At 39.9% G+C, this 21479-nt stretch overlaps 2 protein-coding genes across 5 annotated transcripts in view; one reads left to right on the plus strand and one right to left on the minus strand.

The window, feature by feature from the left end:
* Positions 1-10563, minus strand: part of LOC145284729 (regulation of nuclear pre-mRNA domain-containing protein 1B-like) — a 212071-nt gene extending 201508 nt beyond the window's left edge. For 2 of the 4 annotated variants that reach the window (XM_080133664.1, XM_080133662.1), the window contains exons 1-2: positions 10319-10544; positions 9966-10180 (exon numbers count right to left, since the gene is read on the minus strand). In XM_080133664.1, coding sequence (XP_079989790.1) covers positions 9966-10116 — 151 coding nt within the window. In that variant the 5' untranslated portion in view covers positions 10117-10180; positions 10319-10544. Of the gene's footprint in view, positions 1-9965 lie in introns of all 4 variants that reach the window. The other 2 variants (XM_080133661.1, XM_080133663.1) reach the window with 2 other exon arrangements.
* Positions 10564-10993: 430 nt separating this feature from the next.
* The window catches only part of LOC145284731 (DNA-directed RNA polymerase II subunit RPB3-like), a 79423-nt gene continuing 68937 nt past the window's right edge, over positions 10994-21479 (plus strand). The window contains exon 1 of the mRNA XM_080133665.1: positions 10994-11201. Coding sequence (XP_079989791.1) covers positions 11116-11201 — 86 coding nt within the window. The 5' untranslated portion in view covers positions 10994-11115. The remainder of the gene's footprint in view (positions 11202-21479) is intronic.

Consider the following 21479-nt stretch of genomic DNA (forward strand, 5'->3'; position numbering starts at 1 on the left):
GCAGAAGTTCAAGTTTAATGTGAACAGACATCTTGCTATTCAACTTCGTAGCCTCGTAGGAGATGTCCTTTTCTCTTCCTTGCAACCTTTATCTCACAGAAGAGATGTTGCGAGTTTGTCTCTGATGTATCGTTATTTTCATGGACAGTGTTCGAATGAGCTTCAATCTATGGTCCCCCCTCGCCAAACTTTCACAAGAAACACTCGTCTAGCTGTAAACACTATCAATAATTCCCCCCACTCTTTATCTGTGCCTAAACCTAAACGTAGATTCCATGAACAAAGCTTTTTTCTTAGAACTGCACGCCTGTGGAATTGTCTTCCGTTTTCCTGCTTTCCGGCTGACTACAATATGGTTGTCTTCAAGTCTAACGTAAATAAGTTCTTGATGAACCGTTCCATATAAGTTATCAACTTTACCAAATTTTCATTACTAATGATTACTATAATGTCCAATTTCTACTATACACTCTTTAACCCTTATCCTTGAGTGGCCTCTTGGCCTTGATAATGTGGTGATGCCTATGTAAAAAAAAAAAAAAAAAAAAAACTTCTGTCCCTGATAGTAGCCCCCTACATCAAAGTGGCACTGTGCCTTCTTTGAAGTAAAAATGTAATAAAAAAGTATTTAAAAAAAAAAAGAAAAAAAAAGTAACATGGAAACTGCAAATTTCACAATGAGACCTCCTTTCTTTTTTTTTACATAGGCATCACCACTCATCAAGGCCAAGAGGCCACTCGAGGATAAGGGTTAAAGAGTGTACAGTAGAAATTGGACAATATAGTAATCATTAGTAATGGAAATTCAGTAAATTTGTTAACGTGGAACGGCTCATCAAGAACTTGTTTACGTTAGACTTGAAGACAACCATATTGTAGTCAGCTGGAAAACAGAAAACAATTCCGCAGGCGTGCAGTTCTAAGAAAGAAGCTTTGATCATGGAATCTACGTTTAGGTTTAGGCAGATAAAGAGTGGGGGAAATTATTGATAGTGTTTTCAGCTAGTCTAGTGTTTCTTGTGAAAGTCTGGCGAGGGGAGACCATAGACTCAGTCGAACACTTTCCATGAAAATAACAATACAGCAGAGACAAACTCGTAACATCTCTTCTGTGAGATAGAGGTTGCAGGGAAGAGAAAAGGATATCTCCTATGAGGCTACGAAGTCTATTTTGAACTCTATCAAGGCAGGACAAGTCCTTTCTAGCAGCTCTTGCCCAGATGTGGCAACAGTATTCAATCCTTGGACGTACCTGGCTCTTATATAGATAGAGAATTGCATCAGCAGTGAGATATCTACTGGATCGATAGAAGGATCCCACCATTTTTCCAGCGGCCTTGGCAACAGATTTGATGCACCTGTCCCATTTAAGATCAGGAGTAATGGTCAAGCCCAGAAGCTTGTCAAAACTTGAGGTCTCCCCAAGACGAGAGCCATTCATTTCGACTGATGCCAGATGGGGATCAGAACGTTGATGAGAGAAGCTTGCTTTTAGATGCATTAAAAGTAACCAGCCACTCCTTTCCCCATTGTACCACGTGCTCAAGATCAGAGGAGAGAGAATCGGAGAGAACTTGCTCGTTTACTGTCTTAGATATGCTACCATAAATGGTAGTGTCATCAGCATAAATGTCTACAAATGATGTAAGGATGTGATTTGGAAGATCACTAATGTAGATCAGGAAAAAAGTTGGGCCCAGGATGGATCCCTGAGGGACTCCAGCATTAATACTGTGAGCTTCTGATTTTTGCCCCTCAACTACTACTCTTATGACCCTGTCAGAAAGAAATGATTTAATAATTGAGAAGACATTTCCAGCTATACCATAGCTAGAGATCTTATGAAGTAAACCTTCATGCCATACCCTATCAAAGGCCTTAGATATGTCAAGAGCAATTGCCCTAGAAAGGTTGCCTCCGTCGAGAGATTTGCTAATCTTATGAGATATAACTGTAAGCACATCTGCTGTAGATCTAACAGAACGGAAACCATATTGTGTGTCACTAACAAGGTTATTTTTGCTGAGATGGTTGATTACTTCTCTATTTAACACAGATTCCGGCAACTTACTCATGACGCACAGGAGACTTATTGGCCTGTACTGAGAGAGGGAGGAGCGATCATCAGAATTCTTAAATACAGGGCATACTGATGAAATTTTCCAGGGTGATGGGAAGCAATTCTCCTTAAGACAATGTTTAAACAGTTTTGTAAGTATCCTTTAATTATGAACTCATCTAGGGAAATAGTCTGTCCAATTCCAGTTTCGCTTAAAAATAAAAGGTCAGGTTTAGTCTCCTGTAATTGGGTTTCAATCTCTGGAAGGTTAGAACATAGACCCCTGATGTTGAAGAAGGAGACATGGTAGTGAGAGTCTGCGTTGGAAGTTGGAGATCCGGGTTTAATCATGTATATTTTCTTGAAACTTGTCATGATGGAATTTTGGAATTTGTGGACTAGTCGTCAGACTTGCGTAGAGCAGGACAGAGAGGGGAAACTAAGAGAGAAAAAGAAACAAAGAAATGTTTTTTTTTTTTTGTAGAACATATCAATCATCAAGCATCAAGAGTCCCCACCAGAAGCTACTGCATGATCCAGAATCCATTCACCAAATGGCAATACAGCAGCCCTAGTACTTTGCACCTGCTGATAGGACAGCCTCCTTAGTGGTTACTCCAAGGTTCGGGTCCTTGACTATCAGGCGGATAACGTCAGCCCAGATAAAACATTTACCTCCAGCACCCTTACTAGTGACATGGCTACAAGGATAGACATAGAAACAGAAAATTTCTGCCACCTCAGCCAAGTGTTCGCGCAAAATACTGCCAACCTAGAATACAGCTTTTTCTTCTTTGTCAGAAAAATCACTCATTAAAAAATGAGGACTGAGGGACAAATAAAGAGAAGCGAGAGTAACGGGAGCTGCCGATAACGCACCCACAATGTGTTTTCTACTCTCCATTAAAAAAAAAAAAAAAAAAAAAAATTATTAAGTATTGTACTTAAAGTCCAACTGGCGTGTTTAAGGGAAAGTATGGTGATAGATTCCCCTCTCACGAACTAAAAATAAATACAATTTCCTAATCTATTTTTGCAATCAGAACAAGATATTGCCATATTGTTTCAAATCCGCTCATAAAAACTGAATATTTGAGATCAAATAAAGAGCATTCAAAACTTCTTAACAAAATATTAGCCAATACTTTTTTTTAGCTATGGTAACATTTATTTATTGTATATTTGATTATTTAGAGTAGTCGTTTGTTGGCTTCTCTGCTAAAACCCCCAAATCTTTAATACTTATCACTACTTTATCAATGAAGTTTGCATATTCAGTAATTTAGCAGAAAAGCAAAGTTTTGTGCAGTTACCCTTCTGGAGTAAAAGGTTCTGAAGTTAGTTTCCTTCAGACAGGCTGCAGATCTAGAAGAAAAACAGCTTAGCAGCCAGGGCCAAAAGGAGCATGTTTGACTCAGTAAAATAATCTTGAGAAACAAGGCCTTTGATTATTCAGGGTTTCCTACCTCACAAGTGTCATAGTAATGCTATAGAGAAGTTTATAAAGGATACCTAGTTGATGGTGCCTAATGTCCCAGGTTACCCTATTTTGTTTAGATTTTGCGAAATAAAATGGATCACGCACACACACCAAAAGTTCATATATTTTTCAAAAACTGTATTTTAAATATAAAAATCCAAAAGTAAATAAGGATTGAAAATCTTATGAAAATTTGACCAGGAGTTGATTTTTGCTAGATTTCTTTCAACATGGGTATACCTACATGTTCAAAATGCGGAATACATCAGAACATTATTTTAAGGTGTCGATAATTTAAACATAATTTTAGTCTCACATTTTCATTATTTATGTACAAATTTTTTTTTTTATTATTACTAGTTTATTTTAAGCTTCTTTTAAACAGTACAAAAGCTATTATGATAATATTAACTTATATAAAAGTTACATCGTGTTACATATCAGAAGGTTAATTCTGTGGTGCATTTTAATTTTGTCAAAAAAAAAAAAAAAAAAAAAAAATGGAGACTGTTTACTCACGTTTGGTTTTGCTTGCGTCTAGGGAAATAATCCAGCCCAAGTTAAAGATGCTACGAGGAATAAATAAGCTAGGGGTAGTGGTGGGAGGCATGCGCCTACTTGTTATAAAAAGGCAGCCTCCAACCACACAACTTCACTTGTGATTAGTGAACAGTTACACGTCTGATTGACTCTTGTCACCTTACTGCTACATTGTTCCCGTTACCCTATGTTGCTAAACTACACTGTTACTCGTCCCCAATGGAAAGGGGCGCAAAGGGTAATCCTTTGTAACCACGGATGCGCAATTAACCACTTGGGTAACCTGCTCCCCGACAAAAGGGATTTTTTTTCACATCTTGCAAAGGAAAACTCAGTAACCTTTTTTTTGGTATCATCTTTATTTATATTTGGCCAAAAGGACCCCTCTAGGAATGAGTTATTGATTTCAAGGGAATCATTGACCGAGAAGATTCTGGGTCGGCTATCAGCTTGCAGTGGTGACATAAAGCCCCTAACATACAGCATATACAAGAAGGAGATTTTACAGTTCACTGACGAATTAGAGGCATGCATGGACCAGTTATACCGCCTCGATGGGAGAACCCTTGTTGAGAGAGAGAATGATTGGCTGACCCGAAAATCTGAATACCTAGATGCCTTGGTGGAATTGGACCTTACGAGGAATCTATACCCCAATTCTTGAGAGGATCCTCTAACATGGGGAAGGCCGCTACCTCCTTTATTGTTAAACCCCCTAAGCTGCAAATAACAGGGACTTCCTTTAGCAGCCAGGAAGTAGCCGCCGACCACCTAAGCCTTTGGAACTTTCTTGCCAGATTTGAGAATTGTGTGGTTGGCATGGCTAATGATGTAGAGGTAGAACTTTTTAAAGTGTTCCCTCTCTGACACCTGATCAACCATCTTAGTTGCACGGACGTCAATTATTCTCGAGCAATGTCCATCTTCAAAGACAATTTTTTGGACCTTGATGGCACTATTGACAGAATATTCAAGGAAATACTGGATTTTACACTCAAAAAGAATCGCCACCTCTATCAGAAATGTGGATACAGCATGCGCCGACTTGACTAGCTACTCGAGCACATTGCCCTCCATCTTATCTGTCACCTTTTCGCGTGGGGCCTGGGCAGTCTCCGCGAATTGCCTATTGGACACCGGCGGTGGGTGCACATATTCATCGGCCAATGTACTTGAGAGTCTGTGTTCAGTTGGGCTCATTAGGGCCGACAACTTAGGTTGTCTACATTCCTTGGAGAGTGTCGCAAGCAGTTCACGGAGGTTGTACTCAATACGAACTTTGGTTCAGGAAACACTGACTTGTCTGGTCTTGGTATCTGACGCCATTGATTTACAGTCCGGCTTCACAATTTACAGTCGCTGTTACATGCCTTTGAGGAGGCGGGCTGTTTGTTGGCCGACCGGTTCGAGACGGAGTCCGAGTTAATAACTATTAGTGGGGTAGCTGGCTTGTACTTGATTCAGCACCTGGACCCATTTAAACTAGTCCCATGCTTAAGAAGGGGGGGGGGTCAAGCCTTTTTGGTCCCGCATGGATTGGTCCCATTCAGGAGGATCGATTCCTTCCCTCATGCGAAGTTACTCACCTGTCTTCCAATTCCATAGTGGAACATACTCCTCAGGTTGAAACCTCCCATCTATGTTTCGTGCTGGAGGCTCAGTCAACCTACTTTGATCCCTTCGAGGATTGCTTCCCTGATAGTGCTGTGCAAAGAGGGCTGGAGCAGATGGTCAGCCTAGATCTTTAGGGATTCCCGACCCTGAGGGATTCTCAAACTACGACCAGGAATTGATAAAACGATTCGAAGAGACGGTTGAGCTGCGGAACAGCAACTACTATGTGGCACCAGGATAAACTGGACAAGGTGCCTTCCAACTATGCAACATCATTACGTGTCCTGGACCCAGTGTCCGCGGATCTGATTAAAAAAAACAGATTCATTGAGTATTTGGAGGTGTTCTGGCAGCAGCAAAGAGACGGCATCATTGAAGAAATTTTTGTCCTCCCCCGCAGGAGTTTGACCAGTATGTGTGGCTACCACATCGACCTGTCTATAAAACCGATCCTGCGACGGTGACGATTAGACCAGTCTTCAACTGCAGTTTGAAGATGGGAGGTGGACTGTCCCTGAACAAAGTAGCATATTCTGAGGTCAACTTAACTGGGAACATTTTGAAATTGCTCTTAGCATTTAGGGCCAACCAATACATCCTTTTGGTAGATATCCACCAAATGTTCTTAATGATTCGGCTCAAGTTGGAGGCGGACCAGAATCGGTTTTATTTCTTCCTCAGGGAGGGTAATCGTTTGTGCTGCTCCCGCTACACCACACTCCTATTTGGCTTCACCTCCAGCCTGTTTGTATTGGGTTGCATCCTAAGACTGCATGCAGCCAAATACCCTCGGGTGCCGCAAGGTGATGAAGGATTGGTTTTACATAGACAATCTTGTTGCCTCCATGGCTGACCAGAATGAGCTTATTACACTGTATTCCCTGGTTCGAGAGCGCTTACAGGAAGGCGGGTTCGTAATCTAGTCTTGCAATTCCAATTGTCAGGCTCTCTGCGCTAGGATGGAAAAGGATGGCACCTTGAGCGCCCATGAAGAGCAGTGGGAAAAGGTACTTGGATATTGTTACTCACCACTTAGAGACGAGTTGTATATACCTCACACAAAGTGACGCCAGTGCCTCAACAAAAAGAAGCATCCTTTCCGAGGCAGCCAAAGTTTTCCATCCACTGTCTCTTTACTTCTGTTACAATTAGGAGTCATGTGCTAATCAGGACTATGTGGAAGGACGATATGGGTTGGGACGATACCCTCTCGCCTGTCATTCAGAACAACTGGAGGAAGCTTGCTGGGGACATCTAGAAGTTGAGTGACCTCCACTTTGATTGCAGGAGCATGGAGTTTGGGCTGCTCGGGGATATGTACCTCTTCTGTGACGCCTCCAAGAAAGCTTACGGATTTGTTGCATATGTTGTGCACCCAGCTGATTTAATAACGAGAGGCATAACCTTGAGGTAATTTCAGGCTTCCTTTGACTTTTGGTGCTTTGGCCCCTCCTGGCTATGCAGAGTGATTTCTCAATGGCCAGAACAAGATCTGCCTTGTTTGAATGAGACATGCCAACAGATGGTCTGCACCCCGGAGAATTGCTCTATCTTGCACGAGCAAGCGTGTCCTTCTGTTGTACTCTTGGATAGATTTTCTTCATTCTCCAGTTTACTATGTTATTCAGATTTATAGCCATTCGGCTGGGTTGACAGTAGGATTGCAAATCCAAGGTGGATTATGAAAATTATGCAACAGCAAGAGTTTCTGGCAGAGATTGAATATCTGAGGAAGCCTAATGGAGACCATATGCCGGCCAGAATTTGTACCTTGAACCTTTTCCTGGATCCCGGTAGGTTGATTCGCTCTAAGGATAGAATTGATTCATTCCTGTACTTCCCTTATGAAGTTAAAAATCCCATTTTAATAGGGAAACAGCACCCTATGACAAAACTTATTCTGGACTGCCATAAAAATGTCACCTTGGGACTGGATTTATCCAGGCCAGTGCAACCGAATATTGCCGCTGACATGCCATTGCATCGCACTGATTTCACTACCCCGTACCGACACACTGGAATCGACTACATCGGCCATCTGTAAGTGAGTGAAGTGAAAAGGATTCGAAAAGTGTATCTACTACTGTTCACCTGCCTGAACATCAGGGCCATATCGAGGTGGTCCCGGACATGAGCGTGTCCTCTTTTTCAAGCTTTGATCAAGTTTACTAACCAGAACAGTGTCCTTGAAGCCCTGTACAGCGACAACGCTAGAACATTTTCAGCCAAATCGCACTCTTGAGATTACCAAGATAGACATGGATCCTGTAATCTAAAGCTGAGAACCATCCCCCCGTTCTAGCCTAGGTATAGAGGAACACGGGAACGATGTATTGGAACCATCAAGAACTGCCTATTCAAGGTTATTGGAAGAGGCAATTTGGACTATTTTACCCTTCTTACTGTCATATCCGACATACAGAGGTCGGTTAACAACCGATCCCTAACCTACCAATCATCAGCCAAGGGCATCACTGCAGTCACCCTAATATGTTCCACAGGCCCAATCAGTGCCCTGAATTATTATTGCGATTAAATGAAGATGAAACTGCGTCCATGCCGCCCAACCGAAGCAATCTGGTATAATGTGATCGACTTGAGGGAGCGATTTGCCCCCTATTGGGGAGGTTGAGACCCCCCCCTGGGACCTGAGAAAGACCAGGTAAAAGATGCTAAGATTGTTTAATTGGATCCTGGACAACAATGGATATCGAAAATACTTGAATTGGAATATATAGATATATATTTTGCTTTATTGTCAAAGTCAGATATATATTTATTTGAAAAAAAACAGATGACAGGAAATGTTAGAATAAGGGACAATGACATTCGTCTGGCCTGAAGGATACCGGGCCAAGTGCTCCGAGTTCTAGGCAGGAAAATTGACAGAGATTGACCTCTGAGGTCAAGTGAACGTATGTCATTCTTGGTCCCAGATTACAAAACTGGTAATATTGGTGAAGTGCACACATGCAAATGTATCTGGGGTTTCCCCAGACACGTACCATGCTCTAATTGGTTGAATGGACCACCGCACCTCAACCCGTCCCTGAATATAAAACCAAGCGCCAAAGATTTTTAGCCAGATCGGAGAGAGATTTTGCGCTGAAAATCTCGAGAAGGTCCAGCTCCCAAAACGCTCCAACCACCTGAGTGCCATCTACAAAGAAAAGAGATTTGTGAATTTGAAAATGTGCTAAGAACTGAAAGTGTACAAAAGACTGCAATTTTTGTGAAATTAATTTTTAGTAGATAGACTCCAATTGTCTGTCTTTTCTTTCTGGTATATGTAGCTTTCGCTTTCAGTAGAACCCTACACCAAGGCGTTCAGAATTTAATGCGGAGGTCTCTTGGAAAATTAGACATCACAAGCCAAAGTTTCCAAAAACGATCAGAGGTCAGTTGCTTAACCTCAGCATGAGAGACGGGTCACACTGGTGCGTTCCTTGGAACTTCGAAACCAGTGCCTGAACAAATTTAGGGAAATATGGTACAAGGAGTATCTTCTGAATTTGGGGAGGAAGGCTCCCGTACAGTCTCATTCTCAATTAGGTGATCGACTTCAGAATGACGATGTGGTCCTAATTAAGAGCCCACTGAAGCCCAGACCATTCTGGGCTTTGGGAACTATTGCTGAGCTGATCTCCGGTAATGACGGCATAACCAGAGCAGCTCGTGTCTGATCGACTCTTACTGCTACATTGTTCCCGTTGCACTATATTGTTCCTGCTAAACTACACTGTTACTCGTCCCCAGTGGTAATCCTTTGCAACCCTAGATGCGCAATTAACCACTTGAGTAACCTGTTCCCTGACAAAAGGGATTTTTTTCACATTATCTAATATATATATATATAGGGTTTGAAGGGCAATATTCAAAGGTGAGCAGCAACAGTCTAGGTTGAAAAAACAAATGCTCTTTAAGCGATCTACCCAACAAGGTCTGGTAACAACAAAGATCCAATTTGACAGAGAGAAAAAAAAAAAAGAAAAAAAAAAGGTTCTTAATAACTAAATTAGGAACAACAAGAGAATGACAGAACCTGAATAAATAGGTTGTAATTACCTCCTACCCTTGTTTCTGACCATAAATACCAGTGGCTCATCTTCACTCGTTGGGCATAACCTTCACCAAAGCTGAGCACGCAAGACATAAGTATCATTCCTCATTTTTTTTTTTTTTTTTCACATATAACTGAACTAAAAAGAAAGAAAAAAAATGACAACAGCAAAGCAAAGCATGTATAGGTATTTTCATTTTTCTTCGACTCACCTTTTTGTAATTCCCGGTGCCAAATCTGAACTATGGATTTTGAATGTTTTCTGTGATGAATCAGCCATAGCGACAATGTCTGGATGCTTTGTTGTGTGTTGTTCAGTTCAGAAAGCTTTTTTACAAAGTTATTGTCCGAAAACGATGACATGTTAATGACGATGACGGCTTTTATTTACAGTCCGACTCCAATTATGTAGTTCCTTCAAAATCAACTGGAACAAAATACAATTTAAATTTAGGTAAGAATTAAGTTATCACAGACTTTACGTTTTTTAAATTGTACTTTCTTATAGTATAAGACTTATACCGATTAACGTCTAGAATAAAATTAAAAATAAAAATAAAAATACCCGTCTTTCATTTCAAGTGTGAGTGATTCTCAGTCATCTCTTTTAAGGTTATACTTAAAACAGCAAATGCCGATCATTACATTCATTATTCTTTTCATTATTATTGTATTCAAACTAGACAAACCGACAGGAGAAATATTTAAAAATTGATTAATTATAACAGGGAAAACGGGAGCACGATGAGTGAATAGTGAGTGGTAGTCAAGCTTTATTTGTTGCTAAATACGACAAACGTTTGTAGTCATAATTGACCACAGACGTGTGTAGTTTAATTGAAAAGACCTTACCCGAACCTATAGATTTTACAAATTTTTTAGGGTCAACGTGAGATATGTTTATTTTTTAAAAAGTGATTTAATTAAATAAAGCTCACTTCATTTTGAGTTAACTAAATTTTTAAGAGGATAATAAAAATGTTTTATAACTGTAAATCTAAAATTATACCAAATTATTTTGTATTTTATTCTTTAAAAAATACATTGATCTGATTAATTTTTTAATGACCAAATAAAATAACAGTAAAAAACTGTAAACGTGTATATTTTTAGATGATTAAAATTTAAAAGAAATAGCAGCAGTAAATATTTAATTGAAAATATTTTTTAAACAGTTAGCATTAATCTTTAAACATAAGACTGTGAAATATTGGTTAGGTGGACCGTTTCGTGTTGAATACTATTATATATTTCGGTTGCCATTTTGATATCCAAAAAAACATCTAAAAAGGCGCCGTACTGGTCTTTGTATTATTTTACGAACATCTGGAAATTAAAAATAATTAAAAATTTTTTTTTATAATGCCATACGCTAATCAGCCTGTTGTGTGCATCACACAATTAACAGATGAAAACATTAAATTTGTGCTAGAGGATACGGATCTCAGGTAAATATTTTTCGGTATTTTTACGACGTTATATCCACATGCACATTGCTCCCTTCTCGATCTGAGCGGTCATTGATTCTTTTATGGAAATTTATTTTTTCACATGAGTACCAAAATTAATTATTTTCATTTTAATAGACATTTCAAAATGGGGGGGGGGTGAATAAAAAAAAAACGCTTGTCTAGAATATTATAATCGGTTTATTGGAAAGAGCATAACTTCACATTGAACCTGAAAATATCGTAAAAATTGAACTAATAGAAAAATTTTGATAGATCTTTAAAGAGTGCTAGTGCACAGAGTGATCCGCTCTATTTTTTTAAAATCGTATTTCCAAGTTTAATTAAAGTTTTATGTTTTTTGGGTTTGTATTACTGTAAACATAGATTCGAAAAAGTTGTCAAAAAACAAATATATAACAAATAAATGTTATCAAAGGCAAGATAAGTTACTTTTCTACCTAACTGGATATATTTTTTGTGTTTTTATTCAATGTAACATGTTTATTCAGCTCGAAAAACATGCAGTGTTTACCGATGTATTGGAAAATTCAAAATGGCGCCGACACTCTCTTTAACATCGTAAGTTTGGGAAAAGGTGTTATAAATAATAAACTAGACAAAATACTATTTAAAAATAGCAATACACATGAAAAAATTGAAATAGCTTGAAATATTTCAATATTGGTATGCATAGAAAGAGCTTGATGAGCTAAGAAAGAATCTTTTTAAATTTTGGTACTCCTGCAGTATTTTACCCACCTAAATTTTTAAAATCTGATTAAAATTAAGGAAGTTATGGCTATTTTTGTGCCTCACACGTTTGGATATTTTTCCCTCTTTAAGACCATATGCGTTTCGTCACATTTTTTACACTACTTTTTCAGTAAAACTGTCATATCTTTGTTAAAACACAAGACTAAGAAATGAAATTTACCATATAAGTGTATTTTTGTACAAGGAATCAGAATATGCAACTGAAAATCTCCCAAAGTTTATGGTTTCCAAATAATCTGCAGTAAATGTGCATAAATATGCAGCAATTCCTTAAAAATGCCATGTATCCATAAACAGAAAAGAAGTTGGAGAACTCAAAGTTGAATTGTAATGTGCTTTATGTACAAAAAACTTAAATCTAAACATAAGACCATTTAAAAATGAATATATTGCAATATTTCTTTGGTATTATTGTAGATTAACACCTTCTGTTTAACCCCACTCAACTCCTTCTGACCACCCCTCCAAAATGTGATTCTACCTTTTTAGGAAATTATGTATAAAATGCCATGAAAAACTTTAATGAAAGATAAACAAATTATTTTAGAATTGAATGTAAAATAATTTCCTATTACAGATCATTCTAGCATTTTAGGGCAGTTAACTGTTTTTTTTTTCTATAGGAAAATATGCATGCTTTTTTTTTTTTTTGTAGTTTTGATAGGGTTTCTATGCAATGAGAATATGGGGAGGGTTGCCATTCGGACTTTGAATTAATTGTAGGGCTAAGGAAAATTATGTGTAAACATACTGAAAACTTGACAGAGACAAAGCTAACAAAAACAATATTAGAGGGGGAGCCCCGGGAGCGGTTAGTTTCACAAAAATTTAATGTAAAATAATTCACCATTTCCTGGCCATTCTAGCATTTTAGGACAGTTAACCAATTTATTTTTATGTGTATTTTTCTTGAAGGAAGGATCTATTTTTTGTTTGTTTGTTTTAGATGCTTGTATGTGGCTTACAGAGGTATTTTGTTGGGGGGGGGCCTTGCCACTCGAACTTAGTGTTATTGTTAGGGTTAAAGAGTGTTTTAGGAGGAGACTTGCCACACATAATTTGTATTAGAGGTGAAGTTAAGAGAGCTTTTTTTCAAAGAGAGCGTTCAAAAATTTGTTGATTTCTATTTTTGAGGTTGAAGGTGTTAATTCCATAGGCCGTTTATACTACGCTGGAGCAGGTTGTAAAAATATCTTTCGCTTAATAAGTAGAAAAAAAAAATAACGAAATAAAAAGCTTCCTAATTGTAGTTTGATGTGTTTTCTAACTGCTTTTAAAATTTCAAGAATATTGATATAGATTTTGAGGGTTTGTATTACTATACACATAGATTCGAAAAAGTTGTCAAAAAAACAAATATATAACAAATAAAGGTTATCAAAAGCAAGTTACTTTTCTACCTAACTGGATAATTTTTTAGTGTTTTTATTTAATGTAACATGTTTATTCAGCTTGAAAACAGTGTTTACCGATGTTTTGGAAAATTTAAAATGGCGCCCGCCCGACTCTGTTGAAACGGTAAGTTTGGGGGAAAGAGTTAAAAATAAAAAAGTAGACAAAATACTGCTAGAAACTCGCTGAATATATGTTACCGTGACATAGGCTGACATATATTCGGTGAGTTTTTAACAGTATTTTGTATAGTTGTTTTTTATTTTTAACTCCTTTTCTCAAACTTACCGTGTCAAAGAGAGTCGGGCCGGCCGGGCGCCATTTTTAATTTTCCAATACATCGGTAAACACTGTATGTTTTTCGAGCTGAATAAACATGTTACATTGAATAAAAACACAAAAAATATATCCAGTTTGGTAGAAAAGTAACTTATCTTGCCTTTGATAACATTTATTTGTTATATATTTGTTTTTTGACAACTTTTTCGAATCTATGTATAAACGAGATTTTGATACTTATTTTGATTTTGAAAAAAAACATTTGTGGCTGTTCGCAGTAAAACATTTTTTTAATTCGTTGTTCAAAACTAATTTAAAGAATAAAAGTGCATGCAAGCTATATATCTACAAAAGTTTATTTTGTTTTTTTTAACCATGTTTTTAAATTTGACGAGCAATGTGAGAAATTGCAACAGATTCATAATGCCGAATTGGTTGGGATTGTTGTTATTATACATTCTGAAAACCGAATAGTTCTAAACTAATGTTATTCTGATAACAAAATAGCTCTCATTAAACATATAAGAACATTTATATTCATATTTTCATGTTTTTCTTAATTCGTTCTTGAATAAAAATTAAAGAACGCGTGTTGTTTATACACTGTGCTATTGCTGATTCTACAGGCTGGAGCTGCTGCTGCTGCTTCTAGTAATACTAACTTCATTTGACCAAATTCGAGAAATAGAAACAATTTTTTTTTCGGGTAGGTCCTTTTAAATTATCAATTACCGCGGTCCTACTCAACATAAAATAATACTTTTAATTGATAAAGATAGTAAAAAGATTGATTTACTTACTACTGGGTGTCCGAAGAATTTTTTTTTCGTCATATTAAAGTCTTATTTTTAACACGACAAAAAAAGAAATGGTCAAAAATATTTCGGACACTTGACAGTATTAAGATTAACACCTCTTCTAATTGGTTCCCAAATTTCATGACGAAATTCTTCATACAATCACGGTACGGACCTTTAGAAAACGGGGGGTCATTACAAAACCTTACCGAAAACGCCATTTTATGACGTTCACATTTTTATCACTTTATTTGCTTAAAACTCTTAAAATATATAATGTACATTCATATTTATTAATTCATTTCCGAACAAAACAGTAGTAATTTGAAGACTTGAAGTGCTTTGGTTTAAAAAATATGGCTATTTTAGTAGAACTACCTTGAAATCTGTGATTATCCAAAGCGTTTTTTCGTCCGTGTGTATTACTATTAAAAAACACCGAATATATGTCAACTTATATCACGGTAACATATAATGAGCGAATTTCTAACAGTATTTTGTCTAGTTTATTATTTATAACATCTTTTCCTGAACTTACCATGTTAAAGAGAGTGTCGGCCGCCATTTTGAATTTTCCAATACATATGTAAACACTATGCTTTTCGAGCTGAATAAACATGTTACATTGAATAAAAACACAAAAAATATATCCAGTTAGGTAGAAAAGTAACTTATCTTGCCTTTGATAACATTTATTTGTTATATATTTGTTTTTTGACAACTTTTTAAAATCTACGTATACAGTAATACAAACCCGTTATTCGTAGTTTTGTGTTAGGGGTCTCAAAAATTCTGATACATCTACTAGGTGTATCAAAAATTTGGAGGAATTTTTGACACCCCTAACAGATGTAGAAAATAACTACCTTCCTGCCAAGGTGCCTGGGATAATCGGAGGAAACTGTAGTCTTCTTTAGCACACTTTAAATTAAGTTTGTCGACACGCATGAATGGATGACGTGTTCACGTGATGAACACCTTCCCTTTCTTTTCTTTTAAAAGCAGCCTTATGCTGCATAGGATAGCTCTACTTTTTTGACAGTTTAACGCATTAGTCTACCAGACCTCGGAGACTTCTAGATCGCAACAAGGCAACTTGTTGCAACGTCACTTACTTCTAGCTTATCTTTTGGGAATTCCCCATATTAATTCGATCATTTTGCAACAAGGTTTCTTTCATTCTACCTGGATTGAATTCCTTACCGGAATGTAAATGAAAGTCCTCATCTTCTGTTGGTTGCTGGACGATGTGGAAACAGATGTCCTTTACATCAGAGCCTGAAACGAGATGAAGCAAGGTGAATATAGCATGGGAAATAGAGTGAGTGATGGCTACCTATCTATCTCCTCCTCCCACAGGGAGTTTTTGACAGCAGTCTTGGAACTTGTGCTGCTTCAATCACTCTTCCTTATCATAACAAATTAACATAAGATTCCTTTGATCTATTTACACTGTACAAGTGGTAATTGCCGTTATTCTTTATGACGCCAATTCCGCAGTCTGCAGAGCGGCATCATCTCAGCTCTACCAGGCTGATTGTGAGGATTTAGTCGGGCCAGTACTCTGGGCGGCTTCTTCACAAGCGCAGGTGGCCGAGGTACTTCGTGCTGGGTTGTGTCATTCGTGGATGTGCTCGGTGGGCATTCAGCCATGGGCGAAGTAGGCACAGTTTCTTCCTCTGTAGAAGCATCACGTGCAGGCACCTCTGCGGGGTCTATGATGCCGACTGGTGGCAAAGACGAGGGTGCTGGCACAGGCGCTCTTGGCAAGTCAAGCCGGGTAGGTGCTGTTACTTCCGAGCTCTGTGGTGACGTTTGCCGTCCTCCCTGGAGATCCAACAAGTCTCTCCTCAGCGGTATGGCGGTCTCAACAGGGTTTCCGTTGTTTCGGTTTCCATAGGGGATGAACTTCCTAAGGTGTTGTCGATTTCTTATGGTTAGGCGCCCGGACCCATGGACTTTAATGACGTACTGGTGGAATTGTCTGACCTCTACAACCACTCCAGTTCGCTCCCAACGTTTGGGGTGGTTGCCGATCAGGTTCTGAATGTGGACGTTGTCTCCTACTTTGAGAGGCTCTCGTGTGCATCGCCCACTTCTCATGTTCTGTACTGTAGAGTGTCTCTTGGCAAGAGCCTGTTCTCTGTGGGCGAGGGTCTCCTTCCATACCGGATGGGGGCAATATCGTCCCATCGGGATGGGGATGGGGTCTCTGATGTGCCTCCCAAAAACCACAAGTGCTGGAGAAGATCTAGTGTCTGGGTCAATTGAGTTTCTGTATACCAGTATGGCTCTTTGAAATTTGTTAACGTCGATCGAGCCACCAGGCGAGGTGTTGTCCATTATCATACACTTTGCGGTTTTAACCGCAACTTCTGCTCTACAATTAGCATGGGGGTTGGCAACTGACGTCAACCGGTGGCGAACTCCCCATGATTGAAGGAATTCTTGCGTTTTGCTGGCTGTAAATTGTGGGCCGCTGTCAGTTGTGAGCTCCTCTGGCACCCCCAAACGTGGCAAAAACCTCACGCAGTCGCTTAATGAGGCCTGCTGCCCCATTCTCCGACCGGAACACCATTGGCCAGTTCCAGTACCGGTCTACTATGACAATGTACTCGGTGTTGTTGTGAGTGAAGTAGTCGCAACACAGCTGCTGGAACGGGTACTCGGGTGGTGTTATATCCGGTGGGCTGCATGGCGTTAGACTTTGCAATGCGCTGGCAATGCATACATTTATCTCTGGTTCGCTGAATGTCCAGTGTTATATTCGGCCAATATACACTGTCGGCTGCTCTGGCATTCATGGCGTTGACGCCCTGGTGTGCCGCATGGAGAGCCTTAAGGATATCTGGACGCAATGACGCAGGAACAACGATTCTGTTCCCAGACAAGACCACCCCATCCATATAATAGAGGCTGCTGGCGATGCGGTAGTAAGGGCAGAGTGGCACTGGGAGGTGACGACAGTCCGCAGGAAAGCAGTCCTGTAGAATGCGTAGGGTCTCATCCGATGCTGTGGCCTCCTGCATCATCTCCCATGTCACCACGTTTGTGACGGCATAGAGTGCTGTAGATACAGACGCCAGGACAGAACTGTCCTTTGCGATGTCGAAGTTATCATCGTCGGGTGGCATGGGGGCTTGTTGGGATTGTTGGTGCGTTGCGGGGTAACTTGATGCGGCGTCGGCGGCTGCGTTGTGCTTGCCGGCCACATGGATAATTTTGAATTTGTAGGCTAGGGTCTTTTCCTTCAGGTTGAGCAAACGAAGGTTCTCAATCTCCAAAAGCGACCGGTCGTTCAGTATTCCTACAAGAGGTTTGTGGTCGGTGGCTACAGTTAGATTTGGGCAACCTTGGACGTAGTACCTGGTCTGGTAGAGGGCGTACGCCACTGCCAGGCATTCTCCTTCGATAGGGGATCTCTGCCCCGTGTGTAAACCGACTCCCGACCAAGCACAGCTTCCACCCCGCTTTGCAGCAGACTGGAGTTCTTGTGATGCAGTTGCAGTACTTCTGCAACAGGCAGAATCCGATACCAGCAGTGGACCAGTCCGTAACGAGACATGTTGGCCGTGACGGTTGGAAGAGTCTCACACCATCCTTCATCTCCTTGATTATTACCTGCTTTGATTCCTGGAAGATTGCAGATAGCTCCTCAGTCCATACGAAAGGTGTTTTTGGCTTGAGGAGGTGACGGAATGGCTGCAGGTTCTTAGCCATGCCAAAGGCATAGGCTCCTTGGTTTACTAAACCAAACCATGCTCTGGCGCCGGTTATATCTTTCGGTTCAGGAAACTGTTCGATCGAGTCCAGGAACTTAGTTGATGGTTGTACATTCGTTGGGGTGATGGAAAGCCCAGCGAAGTCGACGGTGTCTTGGCAGAACTGGAACTTCTTGGGGTTTAGTGTTATCCCGTTCCGTGCACAAAGATCAAGCCAGTTGCATGCCTGCAGGAATGATTCCTGGATGGAGTCAGCCCACATGCACGTATCATCAACACACTTGACCTTGTTCTTGAAGTTGACTATAAGGGAGTCAAACCTTTGGGTGTAAGCATCGCCACTGGCTAAGAATCCCTGGGGGGCTACCTTGTATCTGTAGCGGCCCCATGGCGTAATGAATGTGGGGATGTGCTGATCCTCCTTCTTGATACATTCTCCTCTGTTTAACACGAACACTGCATGCTGTACAAAAAATCAGATGCTCACAATAGTCTGATTCGAATTAAGGCTCTGATGTAAAGGATATAAATGAAAGTCCTCATCTTCTGTTGGTTTCTGGACGATGTGAAAACAGATGTCCTTTACATCAGAGCCTGAAACGAGATGAGGCAAGGTGAGTATAGCATGGGAAATACAGTGAGTGATGGCTACCTATCTAGAATGGAGTCTTCCTAGCTTGCGTCTATGATGGTGACACGATCATTAGTCGATCACACACTGGAAAGACTAGAGGCGTTAAAGCCCCTTGAAGCTGAAGTTCTAGAACTGCATAGTCAGGATATCAACTTATGGCTTGAAGAGTTGAAACAAGTAGATAAGGAGATAATCAGAGTGGCTTGTCCTGAAGAAGTGAGTGATCTGATTGATGACATCTTCTCCTATAAGACCGGCGTACACTTAGCATTAAGAGGCATGAGGAACTCTCTTCCTTCAGCTGAATTTACCGCTCCTTTGACAGCTACCCCTCGACCAACTTTGCCAAACCCTAGTCAGGTGTGATATGAACTAGCAAAACCAAAGATATCTTGTCTCACGTTTGATGGTCTTGACCATGACAAGTTTGCCTTGAGAGATTTTTTAGAGAAATTTAAATTCTGCACATCAGGACTCAATACCGATAAGGAAAGGTTAATATGTTTAAAAACATATGTCAGGACGGCTGTTTCACCTCATTCATCATCTTTCTGAGAACGAGTGAAATTACAACATAACTGTTGATATTCTCAAGGCTGAATATTGGGACAAGAATGCCATTCGTGAGGAGATTTTTGAAAAGATTATCCAAGACCAACCCGAGATGGATAAAAACTATGAACATTTGAAAGAATATCTAGCCCAGGTACAGTATGAGCTCAGAACTAGACGCTGATTATGGATATGATTTCCTAGTGGATGGTTCAGGCAGTGGTGCCTTGGTGCCTCACATTCTCTTTGCGAAGATTCCATGTGAGGTCAAGGCTGAGCTTCTTTTTTTTTTTTTTTTTTTTTACACAGGCATCACCACATTATCAAGGCCAAGAGGCCACTCGAGGATAAGGGTTAAAGAGTGTACAGTAGAAATTGGACAATATAGTAATCATTAGTAATGGAAATTCGGTAAATTTGTTAACTTATATGGAACGGCTCATCAAGAACTTGTTTATGTTAGACTTGAAGACAACCATATTGTAGTCAGCCGGAAAGCAGGAAAACGGAAGACAATTCCACAGGCGTGCAGTTCTAAGAAAGAAGCTTTGTTCATGGAATCTACATTTAGGTTTAGGCACAGATAAAGAGTGGGGGGAATTATTGATAGTGTTTTCAGCTAATTAGGGGATCAAACTCACCTTATCCTAGCCCGGATTGCATCCTTCACTATACTAGTGATGTGATAAAGGCCTTACTTCGAGTAAGGCCAGAGCCTGTGCATTGAACTAATACCTATCGATTCCGTTCTAGGACAAATTCTTCATGGAATAGGAACAACAAGCAGGGACCACAGAGGAGTTTCATGTTGATCTCGATCTTGAAGGGAGTCCCCACTTCTGCAATTTTTGTGTCAGGAATGGGCACTCCAGTGCTAACTGTAAGGCCTATCCGTCATACGGAGAACGGCTCAAGTGATATAAACAACTAAGATTGTGTCTGAATTGTTCGGATGCCAGTCACCATAGCAGAGCTTGTCCAAATAGCAGGGATTTGAGGGCTCGCTGCAACTTTTGCCATGCTCGTGGCCATTTGTCAGTGTTGTGCCCGGAACTAAAACCAGATGAATCGAGAATTAACGTTAATGTAAGAGCTAATGCTGGAATAGCCCAGAATATATTGCCTATGATCAGGACTACCATTAGAAGAGGAAGTTACTTGGTTTCACTGACCTGTCTCCTGGACTCTGGTAGCCAGAAATCATATTTTTCACAAGACCTCTACATTGTGACCCGAATATTACTAGTGGTTGTGTTCGTCTTTGGGGCCTGATAGGGGTGGATCTCTTGCAGCATATGTACCCTATTAGGGTAGTGGGCTGTATTTTAATTGCTCTTTTAAGTCGGCAAACTCATATTCTCTCAATGACGCAGCCTATGCTGGGGTGAATTTGACTGGGGATACATTGGACTTAACACTTCATTTCCGTATGAATGGACATGTTCTGTTGGCTGATATTAGGAAAGCATTCCTGATGGTCCGATTAGCGGATGACGTCGATAAGAATAGATTTTGTTTGTTCTTGAAAAAGAACCAGTTAAAATGCTTCAGATATGCAACAATCATATTTGGCTTCAGTGCTAGTCTGTTCATACTCAATTGTATTTTAAGGTTTCACATTGGATTATTCCCTAGAGACCCATACATCAAGATGTTGATGTCGAACTTCTTTGTAGACAGCTTGGTAAGGACAGACAACAATTTGGAGAATTTGACCGCGCTTTATTCAAGGGCGGTAGAGCGGTTGCAGGAGGGAGGATTTATTCTACAATCATGCAACTCTAATAATGCCACTCTGCGGGAGACTATGCAGAAGGATAGCACATTTGCAAAACATGACTGCTTTTGAGAGAAGGTACTTGGCTATTGGTATCACCCTGTGATGATGTTATTAATGTCACTCCCTATGATTGTGATCATAAAGCAAGGACCAAAAGACAGATTTTATCTGAAGCCTCAAGGATTTTTGATCCTCTTTCCATTTGCCTTCCCGTGACTATTCAGGCTCAAACTTTCATAAGCGAGTTGTGGAGGTGTGGGTTGAGCTGGAATGAATATGTGCCAAAGGAGCTGCAGACAAGATGGGCAGTCATAGCTAAAGAATTATCAAGGTTTAGTTCTATTA

The sequence above is a fragment of the Euprymna scolopes genome, chromosome 9 (genome assembly GCF_053919585.1).
Source record: "Euprymna scolopes isolate OS-2025 chromosome 9, ASM5391958v1, whole genome shotgun sequence".
Taxonomy (NCBI): Eukaryota; Metazoa; Mollusca; class Cephalopoda; order Sepiida; family Sepiolidae; genus Euprymna; species Euprymna scolopes.